The sequence below is a fragment of the Typopeltis vanoorti genome, chromosome 21 (assembly GCF_054136105.1).
Source record: "Typopeltis vanoorti isolate ZY-2024b chromosome 21, IOZ_Tvanoo_1.0, whole genome shotgun sequence".
NCBI classification, from domain to species: Eukaryota; Metazoa; Arthropoda; class Arachnida; order Uropygi; family Thelyphonidae; genus Typopeltis; species Typopeltis vanoorti.
This window is the reverse complement of record NC_143569.1, coordinates 98547501-98562872: the sequence shown is the minus strand read 5'-3', so window position 1 is coordinate 98562872 and position 15372 is coordinate 98547501. Positions and strand designations below refer to the sequence as shown.

At 33.2% G+C, this 15372-nt stretch overlaps 1 protein-coding gene across 1 annotated transcript in view; it reads right to left on the bottom strand.

Moving 5' to 3' along the window:
* Positions 1–1270: 1270 nt before the first annotated feature.
* Positions 1271–15372, bottom strand: part of LOC150095135 (uncharacterized) — a 38335-nt gene continuing 24233 nt past the window's right edge. Inside the window, exons 3-12 of the mRNA XM_090411352.1 lie at positions 14652–14898; positions 13489–13688; positions 12526–12551; positions 12280–12329; positions 9477–9633; positions 8206–8365; positions 3747–3799; positions 2987–3021; positions 2066–2097; positions 1271–1525 (exon numbers count right to left, since the gene is read on the bottom strand). Of these exons, the coding sequence (XP_090267478.1) occupies positions 1500–1525; positions 2066–2097; positions 2987–3021; positions 3747–3799; positions 8206–8365; positions 9477–9633; positions 12280–12329; positions 12526–12551; positions 13489–13688; positions 14652–14898 (986 nt within the window). The 3' untranslated portion in view covers positions 1271–1499. The remainder of the gene's footprint in view (positions 1526–2065; positions 2098–2986; positions 3022–3746; positions 3800–8205; positions 8366–9476; positions 9634–12279; positions 12330–12525; positions 12552–13488; positions 13689–14651; positions 14899–15372) is intronic.

The window sequence follows — 15372 nt, the reverse complement described above, 5'->3', positions numbered from 1 at the left end:
ATAATTTTATTGATTTTTTTCCTTAATTTTTCTTTCGTTTTTTGGCAATTGCCAAAGGAATATGTGAACTTGAATCATTTTCTCGTTGTAAGGCTCCACTTATACTGAGGAGAGCTTTCAGACTTAAAAAAAAAAGCATACAAAGTAAACAGCGGTCACTCTACATAGCGTAGTTTTCTCTCTCTCTCTCTCTCTCTCTCTCTCTCTCTCTCTCTGTCTTTCCTCTTTTCTCATAAATCTTTTCTTCTGTCGAATTTAAAATGAACTAAATTATAAATCCATTTTCATATACTTAATTTTAACCTGCTTTTCCACTTTTTTTTTCTTTTGGTACAAAATCTAAAATTTTCGGTTGTAACAGTTCGTCACTGCCTTCGTAAAGTAGAAAAAAAAAGCCCTAAACCTAAGGAGAAAGTGAGTTCTTCCCGAAAAAAAAAGTATTATGCACGCAAAAGTTATGTAGGGAGCTAAAAAATACAGTAGACAAACTATTTTGCCATCAATCATGGGGGTGTCCGCGAATCGTTCGATGCCAAACGAAATTTTCATTTGTGGCATTGTGGCGCCATCTAGTAGTGCAGATAACCAGTGGTAAGATTGCATTTAAAATATACAGTATACATATTTAAGAGTTGGAAATAACCAGAAACTTTTAAAATTAAGAATTAAGCACTTTAACCCTATTTTGAAATACAGTTATTTAATATGAAATGCATAAAATTGGCGATTTTAATAACTTACCTAATTTAAAAATATATAATCATTAGGAAAACGTATTTTTCCTTTTCTTTTTGCCCTATTTAATTGATTTATGTTAATTAAATTAATTAATTTTAGTCATTTATCTATTTTTATTAAGTTAATTATTTAATTTAAACTGCTGTATTTATTTTTAATTTTTTAATTATATTTTTTTAAAAACTTAATCTTTTCTGAAATTTAGAACAATGCATTATTAATGATGATTATTTGCAAATCAAAAATAAATGTCTGGAAACGATATTTTCGAGTGATTATTCTCTTATATTTTAATATTATTTTGCTTAATAGAACATTAACATTAAAGCATATATCATTGAAAGTTTAATATTAATTCTTAAAATGTTAGTTGAGGGCAAATTTTCGCATTTTTTTTCAGTATTATCATCATTTTCATATTTAATTATATTTTATCATTTAAATATTATAAAAAATTTAAATAAAGAAATAAAAAAATAAAACAATAAGGTAAAAAAAAGGAAGAAATCAAGCACACCAGATAGAAATTAAAATAAACCAGACTTTTATTCTGTACAGAAATATCATTATACATATTTAAATAATATTTTCTCAAAATATATTCAATTAATTTATTATTATAATTTGCGTTTATTCACAAGTTTTAATTTTTTTTTTTTTTAATAATCTGCGCACTACGCAGTAAGTTCAGTTGAGGACATGATCGTCTGCTTTTCACGTGTTGTCTTGGTAATAGTCTGTTGTTGAACTAAGCCGGTTATTTAGTACAATGTTTCTTCGTATATACCTGAAAAATTAAACAGCTTTAATAATAATTTAAAAAGCGCTTTTGAACAAAGCTACTAGCTAATTATAATTTATAGCTGTCTTTTAAAATTTCGTTTCTGTTGCACTTCATGCAGAGAATTATTATATTTTTATTACGCATCAAATGCAACAAAAATGATTTCAGTAAAGAAACAAGCAAATCTCCATTCTACAGGGATTAAGCTGGATAGAAACATTTTTGAACTATAATAATAATTTTTATCTTATTATCTCATTTTTCGGTAAGGTTTGAAAGTGAAGCTTAACAAGATTAATTAACAATGGATAAGATTATCTTGGGAAAGTTTACGAGAAGCTTAAATAATATATAAGGTGGCTTTTTAATTCTAATCTCAACAAAGAAAAGAGAAATAAGATAACTTCTACGGAATATTTACTTTTTAATAGCTAATATTTTGAAAATTATTTGATTTTAAATTATTAATTAAAATTAAAATTTAATTAAATTATTTAAATTGCAGAAAATATTATTTATTTAAAAAAAAAGACAAAATTTTACCTTCTTCCTCCATATTTGTACACTGTTCTTCTCTGCAAATAAAAACAACTATTTATTATTCTCCAAATGCTAATAAATATGTTAAAAACTATTTAATGTATTACAATATTAATTCCTCTACTATTTTGTACCATAAATGGGCGATCGCATTTTGCACTGAAATTTTAAACCTTCTAGGACTTCGTTATTCTAACTCTCTTGTCTAATGATAGATATTTATGTTACTTGCTTTTTTTTTTTTTTTAAATAAAGGTCAAAGTTTAAAAACTTTCAAGTATCGTCATCCGTCAAAGTGCCGCTATCTATGGCAGTAGAGCGAAACAATGGCAGTCAACCATGCATCCAAAGTCAAGTGTCACAGAAAACTTTGAGGCAAGCACGTTACTAGGAAAAGGCATAATCCATATGTTATGGCGCTATTTTGCCCAGGCTGCTTCTTAAGAGTATATTATTATCTAGTTTTTCTTAAATGGAGGTACCGCCACCTAGCTGAGACACGTATAATTAAAAATCAATGACCTAACAATGGCGTGGTTTAAAAAAACGTACACCAGGTCATGTATCGAGGGTATATTTAAGTTGAGAAGTCCCTTTGGTGGTATATCAACTCGCTGGATGTTCAAAACTTAAATTAAATCTCATATATTAAAGGCTAATTAATTTTATTTTAAGTAAAATTGATTATTTTTTGAACTAGTAAACTGCATGATTCGTGTTTTAGGCTGGATAATATTTAGGAAACAAAAAATTGATTTATTCCGTTGTAGGTGGGGGGGGGGGGAGTCTTCCATGTAATAAAGGAGTAGATTTTTTCGTACAGTTAATGCCATGATTTGGGAGGTTATTTAATTCAATTATGACCATAATTCATATTTTAATGACTATTTTTGATAAGAATTAATCATTAATCGTGAATCTTACCCTCTCCTCTTCATAACCATTCGCAAAGCCATCACCTGAAATGTGAAAATGCATTTAGAATTTATTTATTTATAAAACTAAAAAAAAACGTTGAAAATCACATGTTTTCATTTATGTAATTGATTTTATATAAACTCGAATTTATACTGACAGAATAAATGCGCATAATTTATGTAAATTTATTAAGAGTAAATCAAAAGACTAACGAAGTTCTAGTTTAGATATTTAAATAAATTATTAGCATATATACGTTATTTTACAGAATGTTGCAAGGTTGCTGGCGATGCCATTTATTCGTATTGTTTATTGTAATCAATTTTTAATTCTGCTTTCATGCTGATGGGGCGTTAGCCTTCTACTCTTTAGCCATATCCCCCTTATTCCTGAAAATGCGAATAACAATCTGCTTTCACTGTGTCCACCTTCATACTGCTATAATAATTGAGATAATCAGTTCCATTGTTGCATCTGGGAGCATGCTTTTGCTTCTCTAGAAAAAGTCCTCTCGCTTTGCATTGTTACATTGTAACCGATCAGAATTGAAAGCAAATCTACTACTTGGCACTGTACTCCGACGAGAGTTATATTAATTTTATAAATATATAAATTAAATATAAATTAACTTAAAATAAAACTGTGTTTGACATTTAAAACTTTAAAGGAATTTTTTGTTTAAACTTTTAACACCAAAATTTTATTTAAATAAGAAAATTCTAAATTGTTAGTTTATGTTTGATTATCCCTATTGCTTTTGTCTTACCGATTTCACTGACTCAGCATCCATTTCGATATTTATCAGTTCGACGAATCCAACTGCAGAAAGAGAAAAAAATTAATTATTATTAAATATTATTTCTTCTGTAAGAATATGCACTGTCAGAACTATCCAGCATTGCTAAGAAAATTTAAACGTGTAACATTTTCATCTACTGCAAAGAAAGAAGGTTTAATGATTTTTTAGATCAACAGGGTGGCTTGTTGATTCACACTGAAGATCAATGTTGATCTGCCCTTTGTTGTTTTTGTTTTTGACATTTTGCATATGTCCAATACATAAACGTACTCTCTTCTAATTATGTTCAGCCACATTCTGACTGGAGGTATACGTGTTGCTTACTGTTAATCATGGCTGATATTTAATATGGAAATTTATCTCTTTAATAATAAAACAGCTTTGGTTTCTTTAGCTAAGATGGATGACGATATTCTTCCATGATTTTTTCTTGTTTACTCATATATTAGTTGGTACAGTAGCCACAGTATATTTCGACTATCAACAGCACAGTATTCGTTAATAAATGTTGCTAATTAGTGCCTGTGTAGTTCAGTGGAAGTGTTTGCAAGAACGAGCGTTACGAGTTCGATTCTGGTCGCCGGCTAGAGGAACTTTTTCTAAGCTTTTTTCGATCGGTTCCCAAGTTAGTCGATCTCTGGCACGGGGAACGGGTTTTTTCTCCCGAAAATTCGGGTTTTTCGTGCCGGAAACTCCAACAAATCGACCGTAGGACCCACACTATTTTTAGATATTAAAAATATTATGTTAGGGTTAGGGACCACAAGATGGCGGTACTTGTTAGCCGTCTGTTCACTACGTGCCTCTTAATTGTGATAGCCTTGGACCAGCTCTGATTGGCTACCAGTGGAAATTGAACTGCTCACTCAGTCTCCAAAAGTCAGATAGGGCTAAAACCTACACGAACATATTAAAAAGTGGTGCTTGCACCCATAGCGCTAGGGTGAATCTGGTCGTCGACTAGAGGAACTTTTTTTAAGCCTTTCTTCGAACGATTCCTTAGTTAGTCGATCTCTGGCAAGAGAGTTTTCCTGGAAAATCAGGGTTCTTATCCCGGAAACTCAAGCAAATCGACCACACTATTTCAGACAAATGATATACCTTGCTAGGGCTAGGAATCACGAGATAGCGACACTTGTCTGCCCCTCTTCACCGGATGCTGTTTACAATTAGTAATACTCTTGGACTAGCAATATCTGATTGGCCACCAATGGAGACTGAACTACTAATGCAGCCACTCCAGAAGTGAAGCTAAAATGGCCTCGTCTACTCCCTATAGGGGGTAAAACATTAGAGGACTTTTTTGCACAAGTAAAAATGAGATTTCTGACAATTAATTTTCATGACATGCCCTTCTTTCTTTCCAATTGACATAACTTTGCAATAATAGTTCAGCAATTTTTTCCCCTTTACACGCTATGATCAAAATAAGAATCACAACCGGCCATTTGCTTCCTTGTTAAGTATTTTTCTCACAAAAGATTTATTTTTATTTTTATTTTTTTTATTCTGTCGCTTCTGTCCATTAGAGCAGCGCTTCCCAAACTGTCGGCCACGTCCCCCTGGGGACCGTCAGTTTTGTTGAGGGGGGCCGTGAAACATTGAAAACAAATTTAAAATGTTTTAAGACTAAGTAGATATTTTTTTATCTTAAAAGAAACGTATTTAATTTTTATTATTCTTTTTTGTTATTTTTTAAAATATTTTAATGGAAAAAATCACACATTGGTGATGATGGTTCACAAATTTTGCTTCTTGCGTATTTCGGCGCTTAATGAATATTAGTAAATCTATGCTGATGCATATAAGTTTCCTTTCAAAGGTATTGATAAGTAGCACCAAAAAAAGCTTATAAACGCAAAATCTTGAGCTCATTTAAAATTGCCAAGTTTTTCGCGCTTTAAATGAATGTTTCATTGCTAGTGTACACAGGTGTGCGGGCGATGCGCGGGAAAGAAATAAGCTTGGTTTGTATGTTTTGTATTGAATATAAATACAATAAATATTATAATAATATATGTCTGTATTAGGATTTTTTCCCGATGGGGGGGCGTGAAATCTTTCAATTTTTCCAAAGGGGACTTTGACATTCATAAGTTTGGGAAGCACTGAACTAGAGTGTGAACAACAGTCTTAAATTCAGCCAACGTTCTTCTAAGTGATTTGTGTATGTCTTCGCATCTCCTACAGTTACGATCTTTTATGATATTCTTTTCTGGAACATTTCGTGGAATTGTAGGCTTTGCACAGTATATTACAAGTACAAAATCATTCGTTTTAATTAAATATCCTGTTTTATCAAAAGTTGTTTCATATACATATTAATGAAATACGTGTATGAAATATTATTAGTTTAATTGTGTGAAGCAGCTCTGAAATTTATTTATTTTTATTTAAATAAAATAATAACTAAAGAAATTATAATAATTTATTTTGTAAAAATATTTAATTTTCTTTTAAAATTAAAAAAAAAATATAACACACACCTTTAAATATTTTCTATCATAATATTATAATAAAATCATGATTCTTATAAAAAAAAAAAAGAGAATCATGATTTTCTATCATATTAATAGTTACATTGTTGTTCACTAGAAAGGCAGGCGATTCAAAGTTTGTGATTTCGTTTTCTCTTAAGCAGGGAATCGGATAGATGGCAATTGATTACATTTATTTATAGATCATCAAATGCAGAACAACTTCGACTATCTTCAGAACAGCCTAAATATGCTGTGGTGTCGAAATTCGCAAATTTCTAGAACAATATTCCACTGGTAATTTTTTGAAATTTTTCTGGTGGGAACAGACATCTCGTTCCCAAAAGAACATCCCGAAGATTTTCAATGTGTTTGAGATCTTGTGATGGCGAGTCAGATTCATTAAAGTCATTATCGTTTCCCTATAGCATGATCCAGTTGGTAATGTCCAAAGGAACCGTGCAGAATAAATGGTCAGCATAAAAAGGCATGCTTGGTCCAAAGGTCCAGGAAATTTCGCCCCATTCATCGCTCATTATCTTGCATGGTTGAGACGAAGCATGGGTGCCATGGCTCCGTCATTGTTGTGCCCTTGTCCATTCAACCACATGAAATAACAAAAATTGAAATTCATCCCCGCACGCAACTGATCCTCATTCCCTTGCTGTCCAATTTTCCTTCTTCCCTCCTCCAGCCGTACCTGTTTCCTTTTGTTCTTAGGATATTGGACCTTGAATGGTTCTACTATCATACCTCATTCTGGATAATAGTCAACGTGCGAAATGTTCGAATACAATGCGCTGTCTTCCGATATGTCGTACTAGGAGGTTATTCTTGTGATGTTTATGTAAAGTTAAGATCAGCTTACTAACCTGTCAGGCTAGGATAGGAGAGGACAGGTTTCTGAGACAATACATAATTCTCATCATTCGTTCCAGGTAATCCAGATCTTGACTTTAGTACATTATCGCCCACACTTGCCTATAAACAGCCAGTCCGTTATGTATAATGTGTTCTGCAGTCGATTGTTCTGTATTGCGAGATTAAAAACTTGAGTTTCTTCCAACCTTAACTGCAAAACTCCAGAACTGGCTTGGGGGGGGGGGGGAAATCGACTCTGTAACAGTGTTTCTTTTTCCAGTCATACATCATGAATGATAGCGCGTGCTATGCAGACATTATTTAAATCGGCGTTTCCCAAACTATGTTCCGTGGAACGCTGGTGTTCTGCGGAAAGTGAATAAGTGTTCCGTGAAAAATTATCAAATTAATACGAGCCTGGAATGGTTTTTAAATGCCGCGACAAGTTTAAACGTGTTTGAAAATCAGGCGCTCTTCACTTTGCTTGTGGATCGTGCTATTAAAGCCAGCGCGCGATGGCCTTGACTCGGTCATTGGCTGACAGGTGCCCCCGGTTGTCGGCACCTCCGAGCGCGAGTGAAGTACGGAGGTGTCTATTGTAGGAAATGTGAAGTCACAATCAAGGTCAATGCGATGCGGCCCGGCACGCCTATAGTGTGCGCTGTCGCATTTCGGCGATGCGATAAAGCCTGCTTCGGCGATGGTGTGCGCTTAGCTTTACATTGAATACGAGATTGACGATACTCGACTCTAACCAGGGTGTTTCGTTAAAATTTCAGGATTTGTGAAGTGTTCCGTCGTCAGAAAAGTTTGAGGAAACCTGATTTAAATCATCATATGCATCAATAATTGTTTCTGCTAGTTGTTACTAGATGTCAGCACTTTTATTTTATTTTTTGTTTACTTTCCAAACTAAGACTGTGCCGCTAATAGCAAATATAGCGTAGATAATATTATCGACAGAAATACCAAGGATTAAAAAAAAAATGGTTTTGCATAATTTTTTCCAATTTGTTTTCATTTACGTTATAAAATATACATTTGTATCGGTGTATCATGAAGCTTAAAAAAAAAAAAAAAAAACTTACCTTTTCCTTTACTATTTTTTGCGAGCCACTTCCCAGATGGATTATTCTCCATGCGCAGAATGAGCAAGGCCTCTCCTTTTTTGACTGCCAGATCTAGACGACCACCTCTGGAGTCATTTTTCACCAGCCCTATGTCCAGCGGAAGTTCTGTTCCCGTAAGCTGAAAAACACAAAGAATTCGGTATATCTTTAAGACAAAAGACTCAACTTTGGTAGGCTGGAATACATCACAAAGATTAATGGCTGCCGTGTACCTGACATCTTAAGAGGCTGATGTGGCTACTTCTACATATAATATATTTTGTAGCGGAAAAGATGAAGCTTGACCACACCATCATCTCTGGCGTGTTGGCTTACTTTTTTATGAACTTTACGGAGGACGAAATGACTATATTTGTTAACCTTAACACTCGTAAAAATACAAGAAGGAATAAACCATGAAACAGTATGGGATAATAGTCATAGGACATTGAAAGTATTTGTTCTAATTTATGAGTAGTAGCTGAAGTCTGTTGCACGGAAACAACATCAAACAATGCACCAACTCTTTACCATTATAGCTACTTATAACAACAAAATTTATCCATTGTTGAAGTGAGAAAATTTTCCTATTGTTGGCTCATCAATCCGCGCTGTTGTTGAAATGTTCGTTAAAAATTATTTGATTATTGATGCTTTTTTTATTGTTGGTTGGTTTAGTTGATTACGAATTATTGGAATTTTATCGATTTTATCGGTTACCCTTTATAGCTACAAATAAATACACAAACGATATCTGAATTTTGTCCTCAGAATGTAAATAGAAAAGTAATAGATACTTTTAAGAAAATGCAGATGAACCTTTGGGATCTTTCGCAATGTATTAAATAAATTATTTAATTTTTTTTTTTTTTTATTATTATTATTTTTTAAATTCCAATGAACATCAGTGGGACATAAAGATTCTAGCTACAACGTTCAAAATAATAGCAGGCGCTAATCATGCTACTCCAACATGTCACCAAGACGAAACATAAACTGATTGTTGCTGCCATGGAAACAAAACATTATCTGACGTTTGTCTGACTCAGATCAAAGTAGCAGAGCATATCATCATACAGACATATAACCGATTCATATATTAATTATGAAAACCTAGCCTGTGGGGGCCTCAAAATAATGTCGGAGCCTTAAACCTTAAAGACAGACTTAACTTACGCACGCACGTACACACCCCTTTCTGCATTATTGCAATTAGAAAAAAAAAAAAAAAAAGAAGACTCGAATATTACCCCAAATTTCTTTCGTAGTTTTTCCATCTTTTTTTCTTTCTTTTCCTTCTCTTTTCTTATTCTGCTGTTTTCTTCCTGATAAAGCCTGCTCAGTTTTCTTTTGAAAGTTGTGTGGATATCTCCGTTGTAACAAGAATTAAAATTGTACACTGGTTCACTGTAGAAAGACAGAAAAAAAAAAAAACTAGTTTAGTAGTCTCTGATTTCTAAGTTCAGTAGTTTTTTTCTTTTTTTAAATTAAATACAAACAAAGCACAGCACAAAAAAAAACCTCAAATCAGCATAAAAAAAGCATAAAATCAGCCATTCATAGAAATAATAGTTAGTGTTATGATATCAGTTGGAAATGGCGTTTTTTTTTTTTTTTTTTTTTTTTTACATAATCCGAAAACTGTATTCTCAAGATAAAATACGAAACATTCCAAGACACTTCACGCCTCAAATAAGAAAAACGGTGGTCTCGCACATGGACATACAAAATTTATCTTTCTCGAAAAATTCGTGTTCACAATGGGCTTCAACAAAACCCCAGTCTGTTATTTAGCCAACCAGGCCGGCATCCGACTTAAAGCTGACGTGTTCAAATTTCAGTTAAGACAGAAAGTATTATTATTTTTTTTAAATTTTAAAATAAATAAAACAAATCAAGTCTTGCAAAACTTCTTTATATACATAACTAGGGGGGCTACGCCCCCCCCCCCCCCCTGGCGCCCACGGCGCCCAATTCCCCGTGTTCCGGACTGGTTGGCCGGTTCTCCTTGATCACTCGAATTTTGAAAACTCGAAAGGGGATCCTCCCCCCCCCCCCCCCCTGGCGTCTACGGCACCCAACGCCCCCGAGTTCCGGACTGGTAGGCCGGTTCTCCTTGAATCCTGATCATTCGAATTTTGAAGACTCTGCACTCAGGGTAGCCCCTGAGCTTCAAAACGTTTCAAATAACTTGACATAAAAAGGCTTATCATTTTATATGTATACGGTAGATTTGAGATAGATTAAATTTTTGATTTGAGATTAAAGATAGATTTGAGATTTGTTGTGGTCGTAGAAAACCAATGACTACTGGATATTCAATGATGGCGGTGGACTTTGAAGTATACATTTCTAATTATCTATCATACTAATTCCATCTGTCAAGCTGTCTGAATCACGAAAAATATTATAACCAAATTTCATTAAAATTCGTCTAATCGGAGCGGTGGAATAACATGCATTAATAATTTCCGTTATTAGTTTTCAAGAGAGAGAAAAAATTTTATTTTTATGTTTCACGTCCAATTTTAATTATTATAATACGACAGAAGTTAATACACGCTGTCGTATTCCTGGATCTTACAAACAGCTGCTTATACGAAGGACACGTTGAGCATTTGGGTCTGGATTGACAAATTTAGATGAAAGAAGTGAAATGTAATTGCTGTGATTTAGTCTTTTATGAAATTATAAATAAATACCAAATTCTCTAAAGCAAAAGAAATTTTTTAAGCCCTAACCTTTTTTTTTTTTTCGAAATCGATAGACAACTGGTCTCCATCATTAGTTTAAAAGTAGTTGAGTTCAAGACTGCCGACGATGTTATGGCATTGGGGGAGAGAGAGAGAGAGAATCGAAGATTACTGCTACCATCTCCATTCCTAAACCCTACATATTGCGTTATTGTCTGAAATAATGATCATTTAAAAGTTGATTTTTCATAACCAAGTTTTTTTTTCCTAAAAAAAACAAAAAAAAAAACGACTTACTTGCCTGTGCTTAAGATCGACTAACGAAAACGTTCCACGAATTTATAAGGGTCTTTCTTCTTGACATTATGAAACCAAGCTAGACAAACGCCTTAAAAAAATTAACATTTTTAAAATATAATTTTCAGAAGTAAATGACAATTTTAATTCGGTTATACTTTTAAAACACAAAGATGTGAACGAACTGATGAGAGCAATCATTTATAAAAAGACAGTTCAATGCACCGATTCTAACCATGATATGGTCTGATAAATATATTGATATTACAAGAGAATGAAAGAGATCCGACCTTTAAAGATAAAGGTCGGATCACTTTCAATAAACTGGTATTTTAGGCAGCTGAGAATAGCTGATTGTTTAAGTGTTGGAAAATGTAAATTTTCTAACCTTGTCTGGCTAGATATCTGACTGTTAACCGCACTGTTACACAATTTTCAGAGATGACCCCTCGTTCTCTCCCTCCCTACCACGTACTGAAAAAAAGTCCCCAATGTCAATCCCCTTTAATAACTTAAATACTCCTATCATGTCTCCTCTTTTCCGTCTATTAGCAAGTTTTTGAAGCCCACAATTCCGTAGACCTACCACGACCATTGTTACTCGCCTCTGGATCCTTTTCACTACTTCTTGAGCTTACGGAATCCCCGCGCAGTAGTCCCGTGTGGCCTTATTAAGGTCTTATAAAGGGAAACAATAACTCCCATATATCCCCGTGTTGTTTTCGCTGCCTTTTCGATATGCCTTCTAAACGTCACCTCCCTGCCATATAAAAGCATATATGGCAGCTCGTGAGAGGACAATACAAAGTCAATACAGAAGGGTATTCTCGTGGAATCAAATGGAGAGGAATAAGGGATCTTTCTCTGGAAATGTCGTAAAAAAAACAGGAACGGATGGTAGACTTTATTGATGAAAAGTGATTGCCCGAGTGGGTAGTGAGTGTGTCACCCCTCAGCAAATTTAAGGAAAAATATGGTAAGTGTGTGTAGGAGTATTTTAAAGGCTGTATGAAACTAATAATGAATCAGTAAGTATTACTGAATTATAATTAATATTACTTACTCTTCACCGAAATCTCCGGGTACCACTTCATATACACTATCTGGATCCACCTGCATTTGAAAAATATCAATTAATTTCTTCTTTAAATGTATATTTTCAAATCAATAACGAAAATAGAGGGGGAAAGAAAGAATACAATTTATAATCACGAAAACTTATTATTTTATAAATTATCTTCATTTTAGAAGTTATTATTATAAAATGTAATAAACCATCAATGATTAGGAAAAAAATAAACCTTCTTACCGAAAAGGCATCTTGATAGAGGTCATCTGTAATGAAAATCAATGAATCAGTTTTTTTTTTTTTGCTTTAAAAAATTGAAATTATACAACGAATTTAAGCTATTTATTAAATTTAACCAATTTATTAAAATAACGTATCCATGACCTGCATCATATATAAAATAAATACATACATTTTAGATCTTATTCACTTTCGACCACAAAACTAATGTCATTAAAATAACTAAATACTTGGGTTTATTGGTCGTAAAAATTTAATACTACTAGTCACCTACTAGTTTCGCCATATAACCTATTGGGAAACTATCGGACGCACCTGCTGAACAATGACTTGAATTCATTCATTAAATTTCTAAACCCGTCAGAGTTTAATTTCTCCGCTAACTGTCGGACGCACCTGATAAGCAATGACTGACCATGTGCCAGCATCTACACTCCACGTGTTTCTGTTGTACTTGGGTAACGGTTCCTATACATTCGGTATTTTTTTTAATAAGATATTGATTCATTATTAGTGTTTGTTGTGTTCTATATTCATATTTGTATGTTCATCAAAACTCGGATGAAGCCACTAGGTTATGCGGCGAAACTAGTAGTATCAAATTTTTACGACCAATAAACCGCGTTTAGTATTTTAATTATCTTATTCAGTTCTTATTTTAATATTTTTTAAATTTATTTTTAAATTTAATTACTAATTCATTTTAATAAAATAATAATTTTTAAACACATCATTTTCTTAAAAAATGTGTGGAAAAGCACCTCATCTTTCGCATTTGTGAATGATATGTGCTGCCATCTAGCGTTTATTTCAGCACCAGAACTTAAACTTGTTTGCAGTAAGTTCTAGTGATACCAAAATTACGGAATATTTTTGCTAGTTATATTATTGCAAAAGTACCTCAATCTACTGCTTCCATAATTTCATAAATTAAAGACTACACTAGTATTAGAATATAATTACCTCTTAGGGGATTATTTTTTGATTCATTTACTGAATTATGTTTTGGTAAATTTGTTAAGTCTTTTGGTGATCGAAGAGGTGGCGGTGCTGAAGGTAGCTTTGATTTGTGCAATTGTTCAGAAGATACCCTGCCCTCTCGTGTTCGTTTTTGTAAAGATAAAAGATTATCTCGTAATTCCTCTTCCTCTGTATATTCGGGTCTAAAAAATATAAAACAAAAGTTACGATTAAAATAAAATAAAAATAGTAATTAAATATAAAATCATAATTTACTAATAAAAATAGAAGAAATCAGTTAATTTAAAATAATCAATATTTTAAAATCATATCAATATAATAATTTCGAAAAAATATAAAATATATTCTTAATATTGTATAAGAAAATATTTAGTTTAATAATACAAATAATTCATTTAATTGATTAACACGAATAAAATCAGCTGATAAATTAAATAATGCTAATAAAAATAATAAAAAAAATAGCTAACATCTTTTATTCCCGTATTAGGGAGTAGGCAAGGCCGTTTCAGTTCTATCTAACTTTTGGGAGAATGAATAGGCAGTTCATAATTTCACTGGCAGCCAATCAAAGATAGCTGGTCCAAGACTATCACTAATTTAAGCAGCCTGCAAGAGACGGCTCAGCTAGTGCCGCCATCTCGTGGTCTCTAACCTCTACACAATATTTTTTAAATTCTGAAATAGTGTGGATTCTACGGTCGACTTTTTTGAATCTATGGGACGAAAAACTCGAGTTTCCGGGAGTAAAAACCCGCTTATCCGTGCCAGAGATTGACTAACTTGGGAACTGCTCGAAATAAGGCTTAGAAAAAGTTTTTTCTAGTCGGTGACTAGACTTGAACTTAAGTCTATCTTTGGGCGGTTTAGCGCTGAGGAGTGCAAATACCACTTCCAAGGAACACAGGCTCTTAATAAAAAAAATTAAGATAAAAATAGATATTTGATAAAATTATTTTTTCAATTTTAATTAAAAAAATTAATGAAATTATTCAGTTTAAATAATTAATGTTTTTGAACAGAAAAATATGCATTAATTTGCATACAGCTCCTATCGATTTCGGAATATTGCGATTACGTCAATCACGTATAAAAATGTCAGGGGATTAAGGATTACACTTAGATCATAACCTGTTATAACTTACATGAGCGATTCGCACTCGTCGTTTTCTTCATTTTCCGCAGGAATTCTCTCGGAGACTGTTCGGTTCCTGCTGTAGTGTTGGTGTCGTTCTTTCTCCTCGCAGAGCGAAAGAGTCGAAGACAGAAAGGGAGGAGACGGGAGCGGCTTGGAATACCGTAAGTTCGGAAGCGAGGATAAGGGGGGTGGCGGTGGAGGCGGATGAAGAGGGACTGGAGGTATCCGATGGGGTCTGGTCGGCAAGGCTGGCGCTGTAAAGAAAGCAAAATATCAGAAAATGGCTTTTTTTATAGTTTGCCTCTCTTCTGTTTGTTTTTTCTCTCTTTCTTTCTCTCAACATCACACACACACACACACACACACACACATACAAAATGAAACTTGCGCCACCTGGTGTTGTATTAGTGTATTAAAAGAATAGCATATACATATCACATAAAAAATCGTTAGGTTCAATTTTACATGATATGAAGAGAACTTTTAGTGCTGCATAAACTCAACCTCATCGTGATATTAATGAACAAATGCTCATAACCGTTCTTTATTTCTTCATTTCAGTTAAAACGGAGTGTCAAATGATAACATTGCATGAAGAAAATGGAAATCAGTTAAAAACGTTTCGTGTTATCAAAACAACACGAAAGCACATACGTAATTATACTGGAATTTTATCTGTTAATATAAAACATATTTTAAAAAATAATAAAACACTTAAATCTCAAATC